At 60.8% G+C, this 26682-nt stretch overlaps 2 protein-coding genes across 3 annotated transcripts in view; one reads left to right on the top strand and one right to left on the bottom strand.

The window, feature by feature from the left end:
* Nucleotides 1–4862, top strand: part of EVL (Enah/Vasp-like) — a 73312-nt gene extending 68450 nt beyond the window's left edge. The window contains exons 12-14 of the mRNA XM_021679838.2: nucleotides 1887–1953; nucleotides 2242–2299; nucleotides 3942–4862. Of these exons, the coding sequence (XP_021535513.1) occupies nucleotides 1887–1953; nucleotides 2242–2299; nucleotides 3942–3979 (163 nt within the window). The 3' untranslated portion in view covers nucleotides 3980–4862. The remainder of the gene's footprint in view (nucleotides 1–1886; nucleotides 1954–2241; nucleotides 2300–3941) is intronic.
* Nucleotides 4863–5432: 570 nt separating this feature from the next.
* The window catches only part of DEGS2 (delta 4-desaturase, sphingolipid 2), a 34728-nt gene continuing 13478 nt past the window's right edge, over nucleotides 5433–26682 (bottom strand). Inside the window, exons 1-3 of one of the 2 annotated variants that reach the window (XM_021679839.2) lie at nucleotides 25045–25175; nucleotides 8194–8936; nucleotides 5433–6681 (exon numbers count right to left, since the gene is read on the bottom strand). In XM_021679839.2, the coding sequence (XP_021535514.1) occupies nucleotides 6535–6681; nucleotides 8194–8936; nucleotides 25045–25126 (972 nt within the window). In that variant the 5' untranslated portion in view covers nucleotides 25127–25175 and the 3' untranslated portion in view covers nucleotides 5433–6534. Of the gene's footprint in view, nucleotides 6682–8193; nucleotides 8937–25044; nucleotides 25176–26682 lie in introns of those variants that run through there. The other variant, XM_021679840.2, reaches the window with a different exon arrangement.

Raw genomic sequence — 26682 nt, 5'->3', positions numbered from 1 at the left:
CCTGGGTGGCTCAGTCGTTAAGCGTCTGCCTTCGGCTCAGGTCATGATCCCGGGGTCCTGGGATCGAGCCCCGCATCGGGCTCCCTGCTCCGCGGGAAGCCTGCTTCTCGCTCTCCCACTCCCCCTGCTTGTGTTCCTGCTCTCGCTATCTCTCTCTCTGTCAAATAAATTAAAAAAAAAAAAAAAAGATTTTATTTAAGAGAGAGAGAGCACGAGCAGGGAGGAGAGGGAGAAGCAGGCTCCCCGCCGAGCAGGGAGCCCGATGCGGGGCTCGATCCCGGGACCCTGGGATCATGACCTGAGCCGAAGGCAGACGCCGAGCCAACTGAGCCACCCAGGCGCCCCTATTTTTTTTGTAATCCAGGCTTGGGCACTGAACTACTAAACTGGATTTATTCAGGGGTTTGTTTTCTTGGCTTTATTAAGATACCATTGCCATCTAACGTTGTCTGAGTTTACACGGCGATCCACGTGTGTGCATGCGGTGAAACGCTCCCCGAGATCAGGTTGGCTGACAGCCAGCTCTCAGTTTCCAGATCCACTGGCTTAGCTGCTCTCACGTGGACACCTTGTGCTTAGCTGTAGTCCCCGGGCTGCACATGAGAGCCCAGAACTCCCTCATCTCCACCCGGAGGTGTGTGCCCTTTGACCTCCTCCACCGCCCCCCCAGCACCCCCAGCCCCCAGCAATCTCCTGTTTCTGGGCCTTTGGCTCCTTTAGATTCCGCAGATCAGTGAGACCACGCCATGCTTGTCTTTCTCTGCCTGACTTACCACTCCGCGTCTCGCCCTCCGGTCACCTGTTGTCACACGCAGCAGGTGTCCTTTGTTCTGGCCGGGCGGCAGTCGCTGTGTGTGTGCCACATCTTCATCCATCCGTCCCTCAGCAGACACCTGAGGCTGTCAGTCATGCTGCCGTGACCGCGAGGGGGGCGGGGGCCGCCTTCAGGACAGTGGTCTCCTTTCCTTCCGACGCATTAGCCCTGGTCTGGCTTGTCCGCAGTGGCCGGGCCTGCTCTCACCCTAGAGAGGGGCCCCCCGCAGCCGGGCTGGCCCTGCCAGGTCGCCTGTCCGCCGTCCGTCACCCCCTCGGTCCCCGCCACTTCCCCGGACCCGCAGGCCCCGACCACCGTTCTCTCCCCAGGAGATTAAGTGGGACCCAGACGGCAGACCCTTGCGCACCAGTGCCCTGCTTTAAGAGGCCAAGTGGCCAGAGGAGCATTTTATCAGAATTTTCCAAGGACGGGTCACGTACGAGAGACACTGCACAGCAAACTAGCTAACCTTAGTTCGGCAGCTTTTCAAGGAAATACAGTCCATGCCTCAAAAGAGCAAAACCACTTCCAAGGACGTTTCCTGAAAAAAGTTACACACTAGATAGGACCAGTTACCAGAAGTGGGTGCCCTTAGGATGAGTGTGGACCGTGCAATTTTGTGGTTTTGCTTTGTACTGACTGCCACCGTCACTAGCTTTCCCCAAGCCTCAGTTTAGCCAGGAACACAGACCCCTCGCTGAGGAGTAGCCATTCTTTCCAGAGGGGGCAGCGTGTGACCTGCCCTGTCACATCTGTGTACGAGCTCGCACATCAGCAAACAGCCCCGTCGTCGTGCCCCAGAGTTGGGAAGTATGGTCACAGGATCCATGAGACCCTCTTGAGGTGGAGACGAGCCATCAGAATCCTGTTAGAGTAGCTCCAGAGTGGCCAGGGGTAAAGCAAAAAGCATTTGAAAGACGATGGGAAGAGGGCCGTGCTTGCCCTGCGTCCTGGGCCCTGAGCTTGGAGGCACACCCGGCCTGCTCTCTCAAGCTCTGTATCTGCGGTGGGGGGGGGGGGGGCACCCGCCGGCCCTGCCGCCCCCTTTACCACACCCTGCCGTCCTCTTCAGGATGAAGCCGGTGGGGAGCGTGAATGACGTGGCCCTGGATGCCTTAGATTTGGATCGGATGAAACAGGTGAGTGTGACCTTTCCTGGGAGGCCATGACAGAGACAGAGGCCGGGACCCTCTCGGGTCCATGCAGATAGGCAGGCTCAGCAGGGCGGCCGGAAGTCGCTCAGGGAGCCAGCAGTGGAGGAAGGGGGCCCCCCGCCCCGTCATCAGCAGAAAAGCACCCCTCTGCCCTTCTGGACACTCCAGCCTGCTCTGGGCACCCCCACCCCCACCCCTGGGGCTGCCCCTGGCAAAGCCAGCTTCCCGGACTCTGCTTCCTGTCCCTTCACTTTGAGGCTCTGCTCCCAACAGGAGATCCTCGAGGAGGTGGTCCGAGAGCTGCACAAAGTGAAGGAGGAAATCATCGACGGTGAGTGAGGGACCCACCCTGGGGCGTCACCCACGGTCCCGGGGGAGCGGCAGGGCGGCCTGGCCCCCAGGGCTGCAAGGCAGCAGAGCGGTGGCAGCCCAGCCAGGGAGACCCTCCTGGGCCCAGAGGCCCGCGGTTCCACGTCACCCCCCTCCTCTGGTCAAGCAGACTGAGGCTCAGTTAAGTGAGGTGGGGTGACAGCTAGCTCCGCACTCCCCGGCTTCCTCCCTGGGACAAACGTGTGAATGTGTGGAGGGGAGAGGGATCGGAGAGCGCATTCCAGAGCAAGACCGTTGAAGCCGCCTCCAGTCTGTCCCTCGTCTGTCTCAGTGTCTGTGCACTCAGACTGCCTCTCTGGACTCTGCCACCTTTGATCACCGGTCTGCGTTCCAAGCGTGGCGGCGGCCTTCCCCGGGGGGCGGTTACCGGGACCAAGAAGCCACAGAACCACGTGGGGCTGTGACGCAGTCGCCCGCTTGCTTGGCCCCGGGGTGGGCAGCCCGCGCCAAGCGCCTCTGGCTGCAAAGACCAGGGCCCCGCCACAGGGCATCACAGCCATCCTTGCGCCGCCTGCCCGAGCCTTCGAGGCAGCTGGCTCAGGTCCGGCGCCCGAGGGAGAGGAAGGGCTTGGGCAGAGCGGACTCGCCCTGAGAGCGGGCAGTGAGGCCCAGCCCACCTCCCTCCCCCTCCTGAGGGGCCCGGTCCCCACAGCAGCAGCGGGGACCTGGGCAAGAGAGGGCTCCGTGAACTAAAAGGGGTGCACGCTGGCGGCAGGGGGCTGGAGAGGGGAGGGCAGTGTGGGAGCCCGTGTGCGGGGCCGCCGAGCTGGGACCGGCCACGCCCTGTCCTTGTCCCAGCAGAGCACGCTCAGTTCTTGTTTGTCCGGTCCCCCCCGCCCCGCAACGGGCCTGGGCAGGGCAGATAAAGAGTTAATGAATGAAGAGCAAGGCCAAGCCCCGGAGGAGAGGAGACACCAGGCGAACTATTAACTCTGCTTTATTGCTGGGGCCCCCACCTGGGAGGGGCCGGCCCTTTGGCCCCAGGAGGCTGGGTAGGCGCAGCCGCGGATGGAAGCGGCCTCGCGGGCGGCCGCTGGGCCCCGAGGGAAAGCACAGGCCATGTGGGGGCTCCGAGAAGCACCCCCGTGTTACTGGCTAAGTGCCCGGCACTCCGCTCTTTCAGCTCCAGGCCCAGTGGGGTCTGTCTGGCGAAAGGCCCCAGTCTGGGGGGTGAACCGTGAGGGGTGGGGACAGGAAGCTGGGGAGAAGAGTAAGAGGAACCCTGCTCAAGGCTGGGCCCTACCTGCTGCCGCTGCCAGAAGGGGGGCTCCGGGTCCCCGAAGCAGCACCAGGTGCCCAGCTCTGAGGCGGGAGGCAGGCCAAGCACCATCCGCGCCCCCCCGCCCCCCAGCTCGCCCTCTACCTGGGAGGGGCAGCACCGCCCTCGGGAGGAGAGCCCAAAGGGCTCTGCGGTCACCCCCGAGTCTGTGCCCGAGTGCTCTGCGCTGCTTGACCTCCGGGAGCCAGATGGAGCAGGGCACACACCAGAAAGGACCTGCCCGGGGGCGTGGGCACAGGGCCCCACAGACAACCAGGCAGGCCTTGTCCCTGCTGCACCTAAGCCTCCCTGTCCTGTCCCAAAGCCATCCGGCAGGAGCTGAGCGGGATCAGCACCTCATAGTGCCCTCGGCCCCTGCTGCTGCCGCCCGAGACACCAGGCCAGCTGACGGCGGGGGACAGCGAGGAGCCCAGCGGCCCCAGGCCTCCAGCACACGGAAGCCCACACTGAAGCCGGGATGTGCTTCATTTAGAAGTCTTAACCTGTGATAAAATATTAAAATGAGGAAACAAGTTCAATTTCTGGATTTTTTTAGATTCTACCTGACACAGAACACCAGGTCTACTCGCCTTTTTTGTATTTTATATTTGCCTATTTAAGTGTACATTTCTTTTGGTTTATAGAGGACTCCCCAAATCACGCGCTTCATTAGATGGTTTCCGAGTTTTCTCCTAGGTGATGCTGTTAACACCTTGGCTGGCAGTGGCGAGCTGTCCCCAGCGTCGTGGTGGTGAAGTCTGTCCACGCACCGCGGTGTCTGTGTCCACGTGGTAATAAACGCTTACTGTCCACACCCCTGGCTCGGGCTCACTCTCTCACACCGCCTCTTGGCCACTCCGGGCTGAGGATGCCCCCTTCTGGGGGATGGCCCCCGGGGCCTCGTGGCCAGGAGCAGCAAGAAGGCAGCGGCGGCCGGCGGCGGCGGCCCTGGCGGGCAGCTGGGCTGAACCCAGACAGGGGAAGGCGGGAGCGAGAGCAGGGGCCTCTCAGGCACTTCCAGCCGGGGGTCCTGGGGAGGTCTGCCCCCCATGGCCTCCCCCGAGACGGGCCCGAGTGCCACCCACACCTGGAGTATCAAAGGGGCTGGCTCCGTTCTGACCACAGCTCGGGGAGTGCTGGCTTGGGCTTAGCAAGGCAGCGGGGAAGTGACAGGCTGCATGGTCCCGGGAGGACCCTGGCCCTGCCCTGCATGCCCACCGAAGGCCCACCCCAGCACTTCTCAGACCCTGTGAGTTCCCCTTCGGAGTCAGAGAGGATCTGCCCCTGGGCCAGGAGCAAGCTGGAAATGCTGTACCATCTCCTGACCCCCAGGGACACAGCAGTTTGCCCAGCCGTCCTGGGGGGGGGGGCCACAGGGGGAGGGGATGAGGCGGGGCCCCCAGTTTGGCTGATGACAGGGGACTGCTGTTTTCTGGCCAGGCTCTGGACACCCCAACTCATCAAGTGCTCCCAACAACCCTGAAGCCGGGAGTAGAGACAGTTCTGCCTGTTGGGGGTGAGCAGCCTGATGCCTGATCTCAGAGCGGCTGCCCCCCCCCCTCAAGGTCCAGCAGCCGTTCTAACGGCGGGGGGGGTGCGCGTCTGGCAGGTGGTGACAGAGCACACCTCTCCCTGGGCAGCCTCCTCCCCAGGACAGCTCTGCAGGTGGCTGGGCCGGCAGCCCCCACGCGGGCCGGCCACCTGCCCAGGCTCCAGTACCCTGGCCGAGCTGCGCTTCCCTCCCAGGGCCAGCTCGGCGTCTAGGGGACACGGGTGCCTGGCATCTCAGGAGGCCACTCCCGGCCCCCAGCAGGAAGTCCACGCTCAGCACCTGCTGGGTCTAGGCACAGGGCGCGGCGACACGCCTCCCTCCCGGGTCAGCTAGCACAGCCCCGCGGCACCCATCCAGGGGCGGTCCTCAGCCTCCCCCGGGGCCCAGGCACCCCTCTTGCTCCTGCTGGCCGGCCCCTGGGAGACCCGGCCCCCGCCCTACCCCACCCCACCCCCTGCAGCCCCCTAGGTTTCAACCGTGCCCCCATCAGGACAGGGTCATCACCAAGGACACCGGCCTGCTGCAGCCAGTCCCCCACCTGTCCGGCCCCCGTCTACCCTCCGTCTGGCCTGCGGCACCCTTCCTGAAATTCTCTCAAGTCCTGAAGGAGCTGGTCAGGGAGCCAGACCCCACCCTGTCCAACCTCGACCCTCTGGGGCCAAGGCCTCGGGGTGGAGCGGGGGCAGGCGTGCGACTGAGGACAGGCAGTGTCTGCAGCGCTCAGCCGGGCTAGAGAGGCGGGAAGGCTGCTAATGAGGGGCTTCCGGGCCCCAGGGCACACAGGGGACACCCACAAAGGCACAAACCCCCCCGCCGGCCCCCGGGGATGCTGCCTAAGCACAAAGCGTGGAGAGCCACAGTCCCTGAGGGTGGGGAGCAGAGGGGCCGTGGCCTGGGCTGGCCGGGAAGGAGGCACGCAGACCTGAGGCCCGCTGGGGTGGGCCAGGGCCCCCTTCTGGGGCCAGGCTGGGGCCTTGACCGCCACTGGGAAGCGCGATGTGAGGCTGTGCAAACAGAATGCAGGGCGTGGGACCAGCAGAGAAATCAGCTCCGCGGAGACTGCGCACGGAGCACCCAGGGCAGGGCCGGGCCTCTGTCCCTGAGAAGGGGACAGAAGAGGAGGGCCCGGCTGGCGGGCGACAGTGCAGGTGCAGACCAAGCCTCTCCAGGCTGCAGCCTGTGCCCAGCGTGGCCAGACGTGGTCCTGGGCTCTGGGACACAGAGTGCAGCCAGGGCGTGGGAACCAAATGCAGCCAAACCAGTTCTGGACACAGGCTGGGGGGTGGGGCGGGGGGGTGACAGCCAGCTCTGCAGCAGGGGAGCCGGGGGCCCGCGGGGTCCCCCTGGCTCCCGTCACGAGCAGGGCTCACAGACGGTCCTCGGCCAGCCTGCACACCCGCTTCACCCTGGCGTAGGGCCCCAGGGAGTCCTTGAGCACGAAATCCCAGAGCACCTTCACCCACGAGTGGTGCTGCGGCAGGTGGTCGTAGTACTCGGGAGCAATCTTCCGCACCTGCAGAGAGGGTGGCAGGGTCAGAGGCCGCGGCCGGGCGCACGCCTCCCTGCCACACACGTGCATGGGGGCACGCAAGCGTGCACGCAACCCTGCGTGGGAGCATGCGCAGGGCACACACTGACACACACAGACGCATACGCGGCGTCACCGCCCAGCGTCCCCTGCCCCCTCCTGCCCCCCAGCCCCTCCGGCCTCAGCGGACACCAGGCCCCCACCCCATCGCCCTCCTCCCAGCCTTAGTGCTTCCCATTTCCCAGTGGCGGGGGGCACACCTCTCCCTCTAGCCTCCTGCCCCCTCTGCACCCACACCCTCAGCCCACCTCCTCCCGGAAGCCCTCCCAGCCTCAGCACCTACATGCGCACCCCCACCGCCGCTTGCCAACTGCCGGGGATGCCCTGCACTCCCCCCAGGGGGATGCGCCCAGTGCTCAGGGCCTGCTTTATAGCAGAAGAGGGGGGCTCGGGAGAGCAGACCCCCGGCTTGAGGCAGGAACGGGGAGCCTTGACTTAGCTGTGAGCCCTTCTTTCCTTCTCCCCGGCAAACAGCACGTGCGTCCGGCCGGCCCCTGCCTGAGCCTCTGCCTTGTCTGTGGAAGGCGGACAGCGGGGAAGGAGGACGCCCGCTGCACGGGCCTGGGGTGAGGCTGAGATGGTGCCCGGCGCGCAGTGGGACCTCAGGAGCACCAGCAGCAGGCGCGCGGGAGGCGAGGGCCGGGGGCTGCACGGCCAGGGCCAGACACACCCCTGGCGGCCGGACTCCGGGGTCACCCGCACACCCAGACAGGTGCTCTCACACGAGCACACGCACACACACGTGTACACACGGCACACTCGGACACAGGCAAGCATCCGCACACGGGCGTGCACACACGTGCACACAGGGCAGGCACACAGACCCCAGCGCTCCGACGGCCTCCCCACCGACGCCTGCCCCGCCCCCCTGGGCCTCGGGTCACCCCCGCTCTTCCTAACCCGCCAGCCCACAGCTCCTCTCCTCTTCCTCTCCCTCCCTCCTCCCTCCTTCAGAAATTCCCCAACCCCAGGGCGGCTCCAGCTCAGGCCCAGCCCCTGGGGTCACAAAGGGCCAGGCCCACCCTGTCCCCTCTGGGCCAGGAGGGGGCCCTGGAGGGTCGCAGGGCAGTGACGGGAAATGAGCAGGGACAGGGGAGGTGGGAGCCAGGAAGGGGAGGTGTTTTGCGTGCAGCATGGCTAAGCCAGCCCGTCTTAAGGAAGGGGCAGCCGAGGCACAGAGAGGGCAAGGGGCCTGCCCAAGGACGTCCAGCCTGGGCTCAAACAGGTTTCCGTTCCCCCGCGAGCCCCTGCCCCCCCCAGAAGCCACCTCCTTACTCTGTAGCCGGGCCCCCGCTATCCCGGGGTTGCGGGGAGGCCTCTCCCGCCCTGGGACCACAACTGAGGCAGCGGGCAGACAGCGATCAGCAAGGCCTAGAGAGCTGGGCTGTGGCCCCCCGCGCGCCCCCACGCCCCCCGCTCTCCGGCGCCACCGCGTACCAGGGGCAGGTTGCAGCCCGGGATGCTGGGGAAGTCGTGGTGCTCCATGTGGTAGCCCACGTTGAAGGTGATCCAGTTGAGGGGCCCGTAGTAGGAGTACGTCTCGTGGCCCTTGACGAACAAGTAGTGCTCGGCCACAAAGTGGCCCGAGATGGGGTGCAGGCCAAGGCCCAGCAGGGAGCTGGCCAGCAGGTAGACCACGGGCTTGGGCCCCCACAGGGCGAAGAGGGCGGCGTCGGCGGCCAGCTGCACCAGGGCGTTGAGCACCTCCATGCGGGTCATGGCCTTGGGGTGCACGCAGAGCGGCCGCAGCGAGTAGAAGAAGGGCTGCAGCGCCAGCCAGAGCAGCTTGCGCGCCGGCGTGCAGAAGAGCCAGCCCTCCAGGCGCGTGGGCACGTCCACGTCCAGCCCGTGGCCGCCCAGGTAGCGGTGGTGGTCCACGTGGTACTTCTTGAAGGAGGCGGCGTAGGGCAGGCCCACGGGCAGGTTGGCGAACACGGCGAGCCAGCGGTTGCGCCCCGCGTGGCCCGAGCCGAAGGCCGTATTGTGCGAGATGTCGTGGATGGCCAGTGTCAGCGCGTGGTTCACGCAGCCGCCGAAGGCGTAGGCCCAGAAGAGCAGCCAGCGCCAGGTCAGGTCCCGCGCCAGCCGGCAGGCCAGCAGCTGCGCCAGCACCAGCCCCAGCACCGTCCACTTGAGCCGAGGGTCCGGCCGCATCAGGGCCTTGAGGGCCGGGTACTTGGCTGCGGGCGGGACCGAGAAGAGAAGGAGGTGAGGTGGGCGCACCGGCCGCGTGGGGCCCCCCAACCCCCCACCCGGACGGAGCTCGGCCTCCCCCCTCCCCGGCACCATCCACTGAGCCCCAGGCAGTGACAGCAGGGTCCCTCGGAGACTTGGCCCTGGCAGAGCCAGACACGCCTGCCTCCCCACCACCTGGGGGCCCCGGGGAGACTTCCCAGAGCGGCGGGGGGGAGGGGGGGCGGGGGAAGAGCCTTTGCCACCAGCCCAAGGAAAGACCAGGTGTCACCACAGGTCACAGAAACATAATGCCGGGGCGCCTGGGGGGCTCAGCCGTTAAGCATCTGCCTTCGGCTCAGGTCATGATCCCGGGGTCCTGGGATCGAGCCCCGCATCGGGCTCCCTGCTCCGCGGGAAGCCTGCTTCTCCCTCTCCCTCTGCCTGCCGCTCCCCCTGCTTGCGCTCTCTCTCTGAAAGTTAAATAAATAAAATCTTAAAAAAAAAAAAAAAAAGAGCGGCACCTGGGTGGCTCAGCCGTTAAGCGTCTGCCTTCAGCTCAGGTCATGATCCCAGGGTCCTGGGATCAAGCCCCGCATCGGGCTCTCTGCTCGGCAGGAGGCCTGCTTCTCCCCCTCCCTCTCCCCCTGCTTGTGATCCTGCTCTCACTGTGTCTCTCGCTGTCAAATAAATAAATAAAATCCTTTAAAAAAAATAAATAAATAAATAATGCCCAAAATCCAAGCAGCGGCCGAGAGCTGCAGGTGCCGTGCGCCGCGGGGGGCTTCCAGCCCGAGTGACGGGGCGTGCGTGGCGCCCAGACGCATCGGGAACACCGGAGGCCACGGGGGTGGCCAGGGGTGGGGGGCGTGGAGGGCTCTGGCTCTGTCTCCGGTGTTTCAGTTCTTAAACAAGATCTAAGGAAACATGATAAAACGTTGAATGCATTTATTTTGGGGGTGGGGTGCTCATTACAGAATCTTTTGTCCTTTTCTGTAGTTTGTTCTACAGGAAAGAAAAAGACAATGATGGTGGGAGTGGGCCAAGCAGGGGAGGGCCTTCTGGCCAGAAAGCAACCAGACCCTGCAGGGGTAGCACAAGGGGGGAGGGGGGGCGGGCCTTAGGGCAAGACAGCTGTGCCTTCCAGAAACCTCCCTGGCTGCTCGGTGGGAGGGGGCAAGGAGTCTGGTGCAGGGGTGGGGATGGACAGGGCCAGGGGTCATCCCGTGCTCGGGAGAGATGCTCCCAGGTCTGCTCTGTGCCCCGGTTCGCAGGCCCTCAGAGGCAGAGCCGCGCTGTGATGCACAGATAAAAGAAACTGAGGCCCGTGAGGTCAGCGGGGCTTATCCCGGGCACCCTCAAGAGAGCCAGTGCGGGCGCCTGGGTGGCTCAGTTGGTTAAGCGACTGCCTTCGGCTCAGGTCATGATCCTGGAGTCCCGGGATCGAGTTCCGCATCGGGCTCCCTGCTCGGCAGGGAGTCTGCTTCTCCCTCTGACCCTCCCCCCTCTTATGTGCTCTCTCTCTCATTCTCTCTCACACAAATAAATAAATAAAATCTTTAAAAAAAAAAAGAGAGAGCCAGTGCTGGTCTCCAGGGTCTTCACCCCTCCTACCCAGAGCAGCTGGGCTGCCTCGGGCTCAGCCTCCCCAGGCTGGCCCACGGACAGGGCCCGGAACCGGCCAGGCCAAGGGCAAATCCTGCCCAGCCCTGTCCTCCAACTGACCCAGGAAGTTACTTCCCCTTTGTGCTTAGAAGGGAAGGATGTGACAGCTCGGCTCAGCTGCCCAAGGTCCCTACAGCCAGGCCCCTCCGCCCTCTTCTCAGCCCACAAACCTTTCTGTGAGAGCCACCCAGCAATGGAACAGGCTGCTTCAGAGGTAGTAAGCTGCTTGTTCCTGGGAGTATGCAAGCAGAAACACACAACAGGGGCAAAGGGAGTCTGCCCTAGTCAGAAGGGAGACTCAGGCTCAGGATCCTCCTGCCTGAGCTGCCACCCCCCAAGCCCATCTTGGGGTTAGTCTTGATCTTGCTGTGTGGCTGGGGCTACATCCCCACCCTCTCTGGGCCCCGGTGTCCCGGCGTGTGATGGCAGGGGTGTGATGTGCTTCACAGGGTGTCTGTCCCCACAGAACGATCCTGGCTCCGTGACAGCGAACAGCCCGCATCTGCTGGAGATGCTGCGAGGAGCTGGGGTTCCCAAGCCCTAGAACCCCAGGCCACCTCTGCCTGGAAGCCAACGGAATCCCCAAGGTAGCCCTTACCCCAGCGCCCCCACCAAGCCTTCACCTCATCGGGCAGCTACAGTGGCTTGGGCTCTAGCCCAGTGAGCAGCGGCTCTCCACGGCCCTAAGCACAGCCTTCGAGCGGCCGAGGTGGGGTGTGAACCCCACGGTAGACAGAACCAGGGCCCCCTGCTCCCACTGCAGCTGCCCCCCCCCCCTTGCACGCAGGGGCCGCCTCCGGCCTGGGACAGCGCCAGTCCCCTGGCCTCCAAGCCCCGCGCACAAAGCCACCGGGGCCCTTTGATCCCGGGAGCTCTCTTCCTGAAGCTTGGCCAAGGACCCCGCCGGGATGCTGGTCACAGCATGGAACTTCAGACAAAGCAAGCCAGCCAAGCGACAGGTGACAAAACTCAGGCCCACTCAACGGGGAGCTCAGGAGCCACAGCGTCCCGGGGACTGGGAGAGAGCAGCGTTCGGAGCGGGTTCAAATCCTCACTCCAGATAAAGGTTTGATATCCAGGATATATAAAGATTTCCCACAACTCAACAACAGAGACAGACGGCCCAACGTAAAATGGACAAAGGACTTGAACAGGCAGGTCTCCAAAGATGTGCAACCAGCCAAGAAGCCCCGGAAAAGATGCTCCGCATCAGTAGTCACCAGGGAACTGCAAACGAAGACCACAAATGAGATCCCCCTTCACCCCCGCGAGGATGGCCAGAGTCAAAAACAGACAACAGCGAGTGTCGGCAAGGATGTGGCGACACCGGAGCCCTTGTTGGGACACTGCTGGGGGGGATGCAACATGGTGCAGCGACCCGGAAACCATTCGGCAGCTCCTCAAAGACCGAACTGTAGAATTACCACAGGCCGCAGCAATTTCACTTCGAAATACAGACCCCAAAGCCTTCAAATCGGGGGCACACACAGATACTTGCACACCAACGTTCATCGAACTATTCACCACAGCCAAAGCTGAAACCGACCCCAGTGTCCATCCAGGTGACCAGATAAACAAAACGTGGTCTGTCCACACAATGGAATGTTATTCGGCCATAAAAAAGAACAAAACTTCCAGTCAAAAAAGAATTAAGTCCTGAGCGTGTAACATAAAGCACAGTGACTACAGTTAACACTACGTTGGGGGCGCCTGGGTGGCTCAGTCGGTTGAGCGTCTGACTTGGTCTCAGCTCAGGTCACGATCTCAGCCCCACGTCGGGCTCCACGCTGGGTGTGGAGCCGACTTAGAAAAAAAGTAGATCTTAAAAGTTCTCATCAAGAACTTTTCTCACCCGGGAACTCAAGAACAAACGTTTTTGTGACTGCGTATGGTGACGATGTTAGTTAGACTCACGGTGGCGATCATTCTGCACCACAGACCGGGGCATCCCGTCATACACCTGGAACTAATACCTCGTTCTATGTCATTATACCTCAATAAAAAAAAATGTCTATATTGAATTGCCCACCGTCCCTATTTCACAATGCCGACACCCTACTCCTGCTCCCTGAAATGGACTCCCAAGTAAACTAGTGGCTCCCCCAAAAAATGTGTTTAGAAGGAAGAAGTGCTGACCCAGGCTACACATGGATGAGCCTCGAAGACATGACGCCGAATGAAAGCAGCCAGCCACACGGGCCACGTACCCCATGACAAGCCAAGGGTGGAGAACAGGTGCGTTCCTAGGGACGGAAAGCAGGGACCGGTCAGCAGGGGCTGGGGAGGGCAGCGGAGGGGTGAGGTGGGGGCGGGAACAGGTCTGCGTGGAGCCATGAGGTGGATTTGGAAATAGCACGGTGCACGACGCCCTGCATGCCACCAAATCAGACACGTCAACGTGATTCCAAATGGCAAACTGTCAGTTCTTTGTGTTTTACCGCAGTAAGAAAAGTTTAAGACAAACTGGCCGCTCGGGGCAGGTGAGCTCAGCCGCAGGGCTGGGCGTGTGCACCCGGCGGGGGTCACTGGCAGGACTAACAGATCAGCCCTGCAGGGCTCGGCTCACCCGCCCGGGGAAGGCCCGCACAGCGGCCCGGCTGCGGGGTGACTGCCGGGGCGTGCTGGGAAGGCCGGCCCCGCGGAGGCCTGCGGCTGCGTCATCAGAGCACAGGGACTGCAAGGGGACAGAATACCAGGCTGATGAACCGCTTCCCCCACCCCCCGGGGGCCTGCCCACACTGCCTCATGGCCTCTGGCGTCGTGCCCGCGCCGTGGGAGGTGACCCGGCTGCCATAAAGGTCAGAGGTCCCGTGGGGTGCTTGGTGCCCTGCGAAGGCAGGGGAAGGCTCGGGGTGGCCAGTGCCACCTTAAGCCAGGAGACCCCGTTCACAAGCTGGAGAGAGAGGCTACTGGCAATGTGGGGGGCGGGGGCGGGCAGGATAACGGCCCCCCAAAGACATCCACATCCCAATCCCATAAGCTGAGGAGGTCCCAGCCCCCGGCAAGAGAGAACCAAGGTTGCACAGGGCAGTCAGGTGCAGCAGCTGACCTTACAACAGGACGGTGACCTGGATCATCCAGGTGGCCGGTATCATCCCAGGGCCCGCCCTCTCAGGGGAAGCACAGGCAGGAGAGAGGGTCCCGGGGGGGACTGGGAAGGACCCCACCTGCCCCTGCTGGTTGTGAAGGTGGAAGAGGGGCCCCGAGCCAGAAGTGCAGGTGCCTGCAAAGCTGGAAAGGCCTGGAAACGGCTTCGTCCCCGGAGCCCCCAGGGGTGTGGCCCTGCGACACCCTGACTTCAGCCCCGTGAGACCCGTGTCAGACTTCCGACCCCCCAGAGCCAGTAGAGAACACGTGTGTGCTGTCTGAAGGCCCCCAGTTTGTGGTCACCTGTCACCGCGGCCCAAGGAAACACAGGGCACCTAGACCAAGGATGAGGAGACCGTGATCGCTCCCGCAGCTGGGCCCGCCACGGGGTCCACTCCTCCGGCCCTGTCCCTCCTCCATCCTAGCACCTGGCACAGGGCCCAGGGCGACTCACGCTCTGCCTGCCCCCCCCCAGGGGCCCCACAGCCCGCCAGCCCTGGCCAAGGGGGAGGAGCCAGCACCGCACCCGCCCGGTGTCATCCTGCCAGGTGGGACGAGAGACAAAAGGACCCAAGCCTGGGAGCGGAGACGGCCATGTGGGCCCCACTTGGGAGGGGGGACAGGGGGTAGGCCTCATCCCAGCTTGCTCCTCTCCCAAAAGGGGGTCAGAGTGAGAGGGGACACTTCAGAAAGTAGGCCTGGGTGGCCTGGGTAGAGAGGTGCTCCCGGGGGACGCTGGGGGCCCCGGGAGGTGGGAATCCTGCAGCCACGGTGAGGTACAGCGGGAGTAAGAAATGGTTTCGGGCCAGGGAAACCATGTGCGGAGTGCCCCCGACCTTTGCATAGCTGGCTATCCGGTTGGGACCACAGGCCACAGGGCCCCACCAGCCTCCCTCTCGCCAGGGGCAGCCTCTGGGCACCAGTCTTCCCCTCCTGGGCAACCAGGAGCCTGGCCCTCACCTCCCGAGGCACACCTAGAAGCCCCAGGTAGCTGGAGGCCACCAGCTTCTCTCGGGCTGGTTCCCATGCTTGCCCTTGGAAGGAGGCCAAGCCTGGGGCGGGAGGGCAGGGCAGGCCACACCTGCACCAGGTAAGCAGGCTGGCATGCTCTGAGGTAGTGGGACCCCAGCTCTGGGATCGAGGCCAGCAAACAGGTCACTCCCGTGCTCCCCAGAGGCAGCTCTGACCTTGGACGGTGGGCCCCAGATGCCCCATCTGTCCAACAAAGACAGTAATCCTACCAGTGGGGAGCAAAGGAGCGCGCACCCCTGAGGTCCCACCCCTGCCGAGCCCACCTTCAGGGAGCCCGGTGTCCCTTCCTCCTTTTCCTAACAGTTTCCCCAAAGACTCAGCTGCCCACATTGCCTCCCAGCCTCGTCTCCACAGAGGAGAGGTGGGGAGGACACTCCCCGCCTGCCCATCTGGGCTGTGGCAAGGCGGGGATGATGGGGCCCCAGGAGCTCTTCCACTGTTATTAAATGCAGCTTTCTGAGCTGAGGGTAAAAATGTCCTACTTCTGATCTTTGGGGCCATGGGAGCTACTCTTGCAGGCTGATCTGGCCCAGCTCGCTTTGACCTACGAGAACAGGCCCAGCGCTCCCAGGCCACAAGGGTCACTGGGCCCAGCCATCCTGCTGGAAGCAATAAAAGATGGGGCCGACGTCCAATCTGGACTCCAGGCCGCGCAGGGGCGATCCCGACAAGGGGCCAAGCACGTACGCCCCAGATCACCTCCACACCTCCCGGACCACAGAGCCGGGAGGAACCCAGCAGCCACCAAGAAGACAGAGCCCAGGGGCCTTGGCCAGAAGTGTATGCGGGGCAAGACACCAGAAGGGCTCCGAGACGGTGCCCAGGGAGCTGGGAGCGCAGCAGATTCCGGAGGGGGCACGGGCGGGCAGGCCCCACTGAACACCGCGGGCCTTCCGTGGAGACCCCAGGGAGGCCCCATCTTAGGAGTGGGGCTATTCTGGACCTGCCTGCTGAGAAAGTCAATCCCCACTCAAGGGAAACAGTAAATAACTTTTCAAGTCCAGAGCTTTCCCGGTCCCTGGGGATGGGAGAGGCCTGGGGGACCTCCCAGGGGAGATGCTCTGGGGACCACCAGCCACTCAGACCAGAGGTGGAGGTCACTGGGCACAGGAGGGACCGGGGTTACTGCAGCCATGGGCTTGAGGTGTCTGGCTGCTGGGGTCAAAGAGGGTCATGGGCAGGAAGACAAGACAGGTGCCCCACCGGACTTAGCAAGGTCATGAAGGCCCCACCAGGAGCCATTTCAGCACAGCCTGGGGCAAGCCGGCGGTGGGGCAGGGAGGTGAGGGGGGATGGGGTGAGTGTGGGAACAGGGGGAGGGCGGGAGGTCTGGCTGGGGGGTAAGATGGGAAAGAGAAAGCACCAGGGGAGGGCAGAAGGACAGGACAGAGATGCTGGGGCAGGGGTCACGGAGCGGGCAACGGGGTGCTGGCCCGACAAAAAGGGGGGCCTCCTCCAGGGGACCCAGGAAGGAGGACCGGAAGAAGGGGAGAGCCCCGGGGCTGCACAGCTTTGGGCTCCATCTCTCTGGGCCCCCGGCAACCCCACGGAGGAGCCCTGGCCCTGAGCGGGACACCCTAGCCTGGCCCAGCCCGACCAGGCTCTGCCCCGCTGTGGGACCCCAGCTGACCACGGGGGTGCGGGCCCACTCAGGCCTCCAGCTCAGAGACAGCCGTAGCGGGACTAGGACACGCATGCTTCGAGAGCTCTCGGCTCCACGGGGGAGCCGGGAGCCCAGCATGGACGGCCACCTGGAACCAGAGACGAACAGACCCGTGCAAATGTCCGCCAGCGGCGGCCCCGGGCATGGCCCCCCGCAACTGGGCAACTGGCCATGAACAACAGCCATTGTTAGAAGTCACACTGCCCAGGCCTGACACGGAAAGGAGGCTCTGAAGTCCAGCGAGGCTCGGGGAAGTGTCCGACAGAGCACGGTGAGGCCGACACTGCCAAGACTTGGCCTCGGGACCCCCAGCTCCAGGCCCCCCCAGCAGGCTGCACGCCGGGGCCCAGGCGAGGGCTAGGATGCCAGCCAAGTGCTCCCATGCAGGGCATCTGCCACACTCAGCCTTCACCACCCTGCCCGGGAGGGGGCCATCCCCCCATTGCAGAGATGGGGAGATGGGGTTTCCACAAGGGGAAACAACGTGCCTCATTTCCAAAGCCCCCACCCACCCAGAGAGCTGGAAAGAGCACCCTGCAGGGATGCTCAGCCCCCAGGGGACCTGGGTCCTGGGGCTGAGCTATGTGGTCGCCAGGGCAAAGCATCCAGAGAAAATCCTGGGTCCCAGATGAGGAGACCTGCATGCAGCCCGGCTCAGCCCCACTGCGGGGTGTCCTTGGGCATGCCCCTGTCCGTCTCTGGGCCTGCTTCTCACTCTCCATCTTGAAGGTGCTGACTCTGACTGCCCTCGGGCTGGGAGCAGGTAGAGGCGCTCCCGGGGCCACCAGGCCCCACTGGTGAGGGCAAGCTTGGGGTCAGCACAGCTGTGACTGGTGGGGGGGTGGGGGGGAAGCAGAAGCAGGCAGCTGGTTGGGGAGGCTGCTGGGCGCATGCCCTCTAGAGGCAGTCAAGGAGGTCCCAAGGCTGGGCATCGGGCTCCTCCTCCCAGATGCAGGCCTTCTGCCCACCCCCTGCTGACCGCTGGCCTCTGGCAGGGGCCCCAGGCACACACGGGGCTTCTTCCCGCCAACAGTCTGGACCCTTCCCTGCACCCAGGCCTGGCACCATCTGCACTGCATACTCCTACCACCTCCCCAAAGAGGCCAAATGCCATCATGTTGACAGTCTCGAGAGCTATAGGAGAGGTCCTTGTCATTGCCGCTCATCACCTAAGGTACTCCCAATCTAGAACATTCCATTGCACACAGCAGCTGCCCACCTGCTTCCCGGCCAGCCCAGAGCTCTTTCCCTCACATCCCCTACCCACTGTTGAATAGCTCGACGACTCTCCCCTGCCAGTCCTCTGACAAAGGCACCTAAAACCCTCTTAATCCTCTCCTTCCTAAAGGGCTTCCTTGCAGCCCCGCCCCAGCTCAGCGGCCTTCCCACCACACAATGTTCCCTCTCCGAGGCGGGAGGCAAGCCTAACCCCGTCCGGTCAGCGTGGGAGGCACTGTGGGGACCTGGTGCGACGCATAACAGGTGGAAAGGGGCCAAAGTGCCTTGAGGAGTCACTGTGCCCGCCTCCTCACCTGCCTCTCACTAAACCTGCTTTTTGTTCAGTGACAAATATTTGCTGAAGGTCTTTGGCAGCCAGGCCCCAGACCCTAGAGATGGGAGGGGTTCCCTGGCTGCTTGGCGGGGGGGTGCCGTTCTCACGGGGCATCCCAAGAGAGGGACACACACACACACACACACACACACACACACGTGTCCAACGTCAGAGCCGAAACCCCAAGGATGGAGAGTCTGGGTGTGAGAATCTGGGGGTGGGGGGGTGACGGCACGTGTTCTCAAGGGATCTTCCAGGTGATGAAAATACTCCCAAACTGGATTATATAACTTCCCTAAAGTCACTGGCCTGTGCCTTTCAAATGAGGGGATTTACGGTATGTAAATCCTGCCCCATAAAAGCTGGTACAAATTAACGAACAAGGGGAAAGGAAGGGGGAAAGGGAGGCCGGGGAAGGACGCGGCACGCCCAGCCGTGGGGAGGCCCCGATCCAGACCTGGCAGCTGTGCATGCATCGTGTGGCAGGGACAGTGGCTCCCTTCGGGCACCGGGGACAGAAGAGGGTGGACGAGAGGCCTGCCTGCCCCCGGACCACCGGCTGGGGAGCGGGGCAAGCGAGTCACTCCGCAGGGAGCGTCAACGTCCCTGCGTCAACATCCGGAAGGCAGACAAAAGAAAGGCAAGGCAAAAATGCTCATTATGTGCGACAAGCACAAGGCCACTAGAAGTCATACACAAACCCTCACCCATCGGGAGCAAGGACTAGGACTGCTCGGGTGGAAAATGGAGCCGGGGAGAGGAGAAGAAAGTTCCCGAGGGAAGAAAGACAGTGCGATCAAGCAGGATCCTCAGCCTCACTGCTTGGTTCCCAGCCTGGGTTGTCTCCCAGCTCGCTGGCTGGCGAGGGTGAGCCCTGGAGGGAACCGGAGCTGCCAGGTCCCAGGCAGCGCTGGGAGGGAGGAGGGAAACCCGGGACCTCCTGGCAGCCGCTGAAGCTTTGTGCAGGTGCCTGTCGCCGACCTGTCTGGGGAGCGCTGCAGGCCAGCCCAAGGAACCGCGGCGGCGGTGGTGAGCCCGGCCTGCCTTCGGGGAGGCTCAGCCGTGGGAATGAAAGCAGTCGCCCCAGACACCTGCAGCTACAAGAGAGGCCAGGGCCAGGAGGTGAAGGCACCTTGCAGGAGGGTCAGGGAGGAGGATGGAGCAGGGGCCCGGAGGGGAGGTAAGCACTGCAGGCCACCCCACGCACTCCTCCCTTCCCAAATGCCTGCTCAGCAATGCATGCTGGTAGCTTGAAATTGGCCACGATAGAAATATCTGCACAAACAGCCATGTGCCAATTTGCACATCGGGGTTTTTTTGTTCTCTCCAGGGAGTAACAGCATCATACCGTGTGTGGGGGGGGGGTTGTTAGAGTGTTTCTGAGAAAAGGGCATTGAGGCTGAGACCTGAGGGGACACATAGGAGTTTGGTTCATGAAGAACAGGGGAGGGGGAGAAGAACCATGAGAGACTATGGACTCTGAGAAACAAACTGAGGGTTCTAGAGGGGAGGGGGGTGGGAGGATGGGTTAGCCTGGTGATGGGTATTGGGGAGGGCACGTTCTGCATGGAGCACTGGGTGTTATGCACAAACAATGAATCATGGAACACTACATCTAAAACTAATGATGTAATGTATGGTGACTAACATAACATAATAATAATAATAAAAAAGAACAGGGGAAAAGAACTCAAGCAGAGGGAACAGCATTTGCAAAAGCCATGAGGAGGGAAATGGGCAGATGGGATGCATTCCACAAAACGGCCAGAGACGGGGTGCCCCACAGGCCAGGGCAGAGGTGAGATTTTTTTAGAAGGGGAAGCCCTTGGAGGATTTCAGCAGGGGAGGATATAATCAGGTCAAGGAGGGTCCACGAGTCAGCCCTGAGTGACCACCCACAGTCCGCGCTACCGTGCCCCCGCGTATCCAGCCTGCCTCCCCCACTGCCCACACAACTCAGGGTCACAGCACCCCTTCCTTTTCTTGGAGAGCCACTTCTCCCTGCCCTGACTACATGATAACGGCGGGGCCTTGCCCATCACTGCCCCCTGCCCACTGACCAGCCGTACGACTCACAGCTCTGGCCAGAGGTTAGTGGTTCAAGGGGCGGTCACGCTCCTCGGGTCAGGAGGTGAGGGAGGCAGCTCCCTTTCTTCTGCAGAACCTCAGAGTTGGAGGGACGCAAGCCCAGCACCAGCGCAGCCCCCTGGCAGGGGAGGAGGCCCAGCTGCCTCCTGGGGCAGGGACGTGGGGTGCGGAGAGAATGGCCCGCCCGCTCCCCACCCCTGGAGCTGGCATCTCCACGGTTGGGTGGGGAGAGTTCACGAATTCCCATGAGGGCTTCAGCCAGTTCTGTTCTGGATTCTACCACCCAGCCCCTGAGAAACGCCCCAGCAGGGGCCTTTCCTATGCAAATAACCCAACTGCCAAGAGTCTTACTTCCTTGTTTCCTCTTTTGTTTTCCTTTGATTATTTGAATTTGTGTTTCATTTTGTTTTGTTTTGTTTTACCATGTTTGTGTCCTGTTTTCATAAGAAAAAAAAATCACAAAGCTATTTGTTTTTAAAGACAAACCCAAAGTCTGCTTCTTTCCGCGGCCACGCCTGGCTTGGCCTCTGGTCTACCGTGGGATCACAGTCCTGCGGGCTCTGTTCCTGCCTTCAAAGTACAGGGAGGCTCAGCCGTGGCCTGGGAGATGTGGCTCTTAGGGGCTGCGTGGGACTGCATTTGCCCATGGGACACTGTGCCCTGGGGAGCCTGTCCCCAGTTAGGCAGGAGCTGGAGATGGACTTCGGTTCTGCCCCCGAGAGAGGTGCGGCCAGGTAGGTGCAAGGGCCTCCCCGCCTCCCCCTGGGTTCTGATTCCCTCCCAGATTAGGATCTTTATTGAGCATCCACTGGCTCCTGGGGGCTTGGCAGGAGCTGCAGGAGTGGCCTGCTGGGGCTGGAGCACATCCTCAAGCAAGTTCCCTGCACACCAGCCTGGCCTCGGCAGCCTCCGGCCTGTGCAGCCCCACACAGGTCGCTTCCCCTCTCTGAGCAGCCCCTGGCTGCCTCTTCTCTAAAAAGGTACTGGCAGTTAACACGCAGAATTTCTCTCGGGCTGCGAATGGCACAGACGGCCAGAAAGCAGAGGCGGAAAGGCATTCCCTGTCCTTGGGGAGAACTTGGGCCTGTGTGCCGAGGTAGTAATTATCATCGGAGCTAACATTTATTGCGAGCTAAGCACTTAACATTACCTCATTTAATCTGCACAACTCTGTAAGGAATAATAACCCCTTTTAACTCAACCAAGCCTCTATTTGCTCATCTGATGACTGACCTGCCCAGGGTCACATGGCTAATGCGTGAGGAGTGTTGAGGTGCCTGCCAGGAGATGAGCTCCACGGCCAAGGTCTAGATCCCCGAAATCCGCTTCCCCACATTGGTAAGAACCTTGATGGGTCGGAGCCGTAGAGGGAAAGCCCAGAGGAATGTCCTCCCCCAGCGGAGGCCAAAGGCCAGGAGGGTAGTCAGGTGGCCTTCCTGCAGGAAATGGGACTGAGCGAGAGCCCTAATAAAATTTCAACAGCATTTGTCAGATAGCTAAAACAAATAATTCTAAAATGTCTATGGAACCGCAAAAGACCATGAATAACCAAAGCAACCTTGTGAAAAAAAACAAAGTCAGAGGTATCGCGTTCCTGGATTTCAACCTGTGTACTACAAAGCTGAAGTAACCAAAAAACAGTGTAAGTTAGCATAAAAATAAACACAGAGATCAATGGAACAGAATAGGGAGCCCAGAAATAAACTGACATGCATATGGTCAATCAATTTACAACAAAGAAGGCAGGAATATGCAATGAGCAAAAAACAGTCTCTTCGACAAATGGTGTTGGAGAAACTGAACGGCTATGTGCAGAATACAACTGGACCGCTTTCTCACACCACACGCAAAAATAAACTCAAAATGGATTGAAGACTTGAATGTAAGATAGGAAAGCCAAAATCTTCAGGCGCTAAGCTCCTTGACATCAGTCTTGGCGATAATCTTTTTGGATTTCACACTGGAAGTAAAGGCAACATAAATGAAAATAAAACAAATAGGACTGCATCAAACTAAAAAACTTTTGCACAGTGAAGGAAACCATCAACAAAACAAAAAGGCAGCCCATGGAATTGGGAGAAGATACTGACAAATCACATACCCAATAAGGGGATAACATCCGAAGTCTATAAAGAACTCATACAACTCAATAGCAAACCAACAAAAATTTGACTAAAACTTGAATAGACATTCTTACATGGAAGACATACCAATGAACAACCGGCACATGGAAAGATGCTCAACATCACTCATCATCAGGGAAATACAAATCAAAACTACAATGCGGTATCACCTTACACCTGTCAGAATGGCTAAAATCAACAACATAAATAACAGGTGTTGGCGAGGATGCAGAGAAAGGGGAACCCTCGTGCACTGTCGGTGGGAATGAAAACTGGTGCAGGCACTCTGGAAAGCAGTATGGAGGTTCTTCAAAATATTGATCCAGCAATTCCATGTCTTGGTGTTTATCCAAAGAAAACGAGAACACAAATTCAAAAAGATATATGCACCCCCCTGTTCCCTGCCGCATTATGTACAAGAGCTAAGATATGGAAGCAACTTAAGTGTCCATCAACAGACGCGTGGATGAAGAAGATGAGGGATATACACAATCAAAAATTACTCAGCCATAGAAAAAAATGGAATTTTGCAACAACTTGGGTGGACCCTGAGGATATTGTGCGAAGTGAAGTCAGTCAGACAGACACAGACAAATACTGCATCATTCCACTCACATGTGGAATCTAAAAGACAAAACCAAACCAAACCCAGACTCAAAAGACAAAACCAAGCCAACCCAGATTGGTGGTTGCCAGAGGGGGAGGGACACGGAGGGATGGGTGCAGGGGATCAAGTACAAACTTCCATTTACAAAGTAAGTAAGTGACAGGCATGTCACGTACATCAAGTGAACTGTAGTCCATGAAATCACAGTTAACTTTTGTACTGTGAAAAATGGTAACTAGATTTATACCTGAAACTTACTAACATAATACTGCATGTCAATTATACTTCAATAAAATTTGAAACAAAACAAAACTCCAAAGAGAGCCAGAGGGGCAGAGCGGGAAGGAAGGACATCCAGGCAGGGCAAAGGCTGTCAAATGCCGGGGAGTGAGGGAAAATGGCACATGTCAAGTTCATGAGTTTAAAACCAGACGTGACCGGAGGAATCCACAGCACCCAGTGGAAACTGGAAATGAGCTAAAGGTCCCTGGAGGGTCGGCCCCTGAGACCTGGTGCCCAAATCACCTCCTCTCCTCCAAGCCTTCCAGCCTTCCGTGCCACCCCGTTCCAGGAAGCTTCCCCTATTGGTTTTGGGGCCTGTGGCTTCTCTCTTCAGAGACAGATCCTTTTCTCCATGTCCTGGAGTGCTGGGTACCACACTGCGCACCTTTTAACATCCAAGATGTCCTTTTAACATCGCACCCTCTCTGCCAAACAGGATGACTGTGCCCATTTTGCAGATTCAGAAAGTGAGTCTGCCGCCCAGAGGGTCTGGACCCCTTTGTGGGGCAGGGTAAGTCTCCAGCCTTCTCCACCTGGGGCCAGGTGCCAGTGAGTCCTGTAACAGCAAGGTGGGGGGCTGCCAGGGGAGGGGAAGGAAATGGAGCCCTGCCTCAGCCCTGCTGAGGGGAGCAGCCAAGACACCTGCCCTCTAGGGAGAGGCAGGACCAGATGATCACCAAGACCCCTCTGAGCCACCCCAAGAAGTTCACAGGTGTAGGGGAGGATGCTGCCACAGGTCAGACCACAGCAGTGCTCGGTTATTATTCACCTCACAGCAGAAAGCCACCGAAGACACGAACCCCCCCCCCAGCCATCTCCAGGCAGGGGGCAGCCACAGCGGAGAACAGCCCTGGCATGAACCACGCAGTGCATCCGGTATCTGAAAACCTTAAAAGTAATAGGATGGATATTTCATAGTCTTGGAGTGGAGCAGGAAGACACCAAAGGGAAAACTTCTAAAGAAAAACCTAATCCATTTGAATGCATAAAAAAAAAAAAAAGAAAGAAAGAAAAGCTTCTTTGAGAGCAAAAGACAAGGGGAATATATTTGCAACATGTAAGACAAATAGTTAAAACCCTGCTGTACAAAGAGCTCTAACAATCAACAAGCAAGAGACGAACCCAAGAGAAAAAAAAAAAATTGAAGTGGCCAATTAAACTTTGGAAACAATCATCCCAAAACTGCAAATTAAACACAATGAAATAGCACATGTCACCTAGTCAACCTGATTAAAAGGTTTGCCAACCCCAGGTGTAGGCGAGGGAGTGTGGAAACCAGGGCCTGGCCATTTCTTGGGAGGCAGGGTAGCATGTCCACGCTGCTGGAAGTCGGCCTGGCACTGTGGGGGCGATTTGGTGGCACCCAGTAGAAACTGTTCTGGAGGTGCGAGCCCTTTTACCCGTAGTGCCCAGGAAAGAGACTGTACATCCCTGGTCTAATAGGAGTCACTGGCTTGACTGACCACAACTACGCTGGTAAAAACGACTTCGACTTCGCAGGACACTAAATGAGAGAGGGGCGGCCACCATGTATTAAGCTATAAAATACGGGGCAGAATAGACAAAAGACATTCTTTGGCATAATCTTTGTGGGGTTTTTTCTTAAGGTGTATCCCGTACACAGACGGTTCCCTGGGGACGGACCCCGCGCCCCGAGTTCGCGCCCGGTCCCCGCCCCACGACTGGCTCGCGGTCCACCACCAGAATGCTGCAGCTGAGGTGCGCTCCCCAGGTGCGCGGATCCGGGCTGGGGTCCTCGAATCCCGGACCCCAAGACGGAGGCAAAGACGCGAGAGGAGTTTCAGACCCGGGCGTGGGAGACCCTCGGGCACCCGCGCCGAGGACCCCTGGCGGGGGGAAAGACTGGCGCTCCCACCCTCCCTGAAGCAGGGGCCGAGGAGTGCCCGCTGGGCACCGGGGCCGGCGCAAGAGCGACCGCCGGGCTCTGGCTGGCCCGCGCCTCGCGACGGCCCCGCGGGGCTGTCCCCACCCGCGGCAGGGGCCGGGCCGCGCTCACCGAGCATCTCTTTGCGCCGCTGCGTGTGCGGCTGGTCGGTGTAGACCCACTCGAAGTCGGAGCGGCCCGCGCGGTTGCCCATGGCGGGGCCCGGAGCGTAGCACGAAACGCGGTGGACAGCTCAGCTCTCCTCCACCTGTCTGCCCAAGCGCGCGGCGCGGGGACCAGTTTGCGGCTCGGGGCGGGGCCGGAGGCGGGGCCTCTCGCTGGGGGCGGGGCCAGGTGCGCCCCGGGAGGCGCGAGGGGGCGGGGCCCCGCGGGGCCGGGACACGGCCCAGACCTGGGGCGGGAGGCGGCGGCTCCCCAGCTTCGGTCACGTCGGCGGGACATGGGACTAGTAGCGCGCCACCCGCGGGAGTCCCCGGCCCCCAGGTCGTGCGGGGACGCCCCGGTGCGCTCGCTGCCCCCCGACCCCGCCTGGCTCGCCCGCGGCCGGTCGTCGGGTTTCACGCACGCCCCATCCGGCGGAACGCCAGTTCTCCCCGCGGCCCAGACGCACTGGCGCGCCTGCCGCCCCTGCCTCCGGGGACGAGCCGGGGTTAGCGCCCACTTGGGGTGGGGGTAGAGGTAAGGAGGCTAGAGATTAAATGCTTGCCGACAGTGCCAGTAATCGGAAGGTGCTCGGAAAGCAATGCTCCCTTCCCCTACCCGGCCCTCTCATGCAACAACAACGCAGTGGGCAGATGGTCTGTCTGTGGCAACCTCAGGGAGGTGAGTCGGGCCCACCCCTACCTTCAGGAAAATCGAGGGACACAGGGACACAGACACGGAAGAGGCCCATTATGACTCAGGGTGAGACGTGCAGGGAGGGGTGGTTAGGGTCCAGCAGGGGGGTCTTTTGCACTGGGCCTTGAAGGATGAGTAGGAGTCAACAGCTAGAAAAGGGGAAGGGCACTGGTGGTGGAGCAGACAGCAGATGCAAAGGCTCAGAAGCTTGGAAGAACTCTGACATTTTTTTAAATAACAGAGTCCAGGGTTTGGGGGAGTGGGGGCACAGGGCTCCTTATTTTCACTTTTTCAAGGATTCCTCTCACTCCTTCAGAGCTTTGTAGGAGTGGCCGAGTCACCTCTGTAGAGCCTGGCCTGTGCTGGGAGCTGCCTGGGTAGCAGAATGGCCTGGCAGCCAAAGGTACCACAAGGCAGGGAGGCAATAATGGCGAGTTTCCATCCAGTCTCCTGGAAGTCCATGGCCCAGGGGTGTGGTACACTTGGCAGGCCTCCCTTAGCCCAGGGCCAAACGCAGTCCCGGCCCAGGCTGGAAAGGAAAGCAACTGTGTGCGCGCATCCCGTGGCAGCCAGCCACCTGCCCAGCTCAGGTGTAGGAAAGTGGGTCAGCACGGAGGCTGGATTCCCAATCCAACAGGAAGACCCTCGGAGCTTAGCGTTGCCACCACCCCTCACAGCACCCGACAGGGTCACCTGGTCCAGCTTGCACAGCCTCAAGAACAGAGCTCATGTTCCCCAGAGCAACCTGTTCTATTCTCAGCCAAAGGGACCCTCCCACCAGCTGGCACTTTACAGATGAGTAAACTGAGGCTCAGAGCTCAAGAGGGCCTTGCCTAACTACACAAGAATAAGGAGCGAAGCAGGGGCAGAGCCCTGATCTTTGGCCCGAAAAGCCCAAAGTCGGCGTGTGGG

This window comes from Neomonachus schauinslandi, chromosome 9 (genome assembly GCF_002201575.2).
Source record: "Neomonachus schauinslandi chromosome 9, ASM220157v2, whole genome shotgun sequence".
Lineage (NCBI taxonomy): Eukaryota > Metazoa > Chordata > Mammalia > Carnivora > Phocidae > Neomonachus > Neomonachus schauinslandi.
The sequence above is the reverse complement of the archived record's forward strand: the minus strand, read 5'-3'. Positions and strand labels throughout refer to the sequence as shown.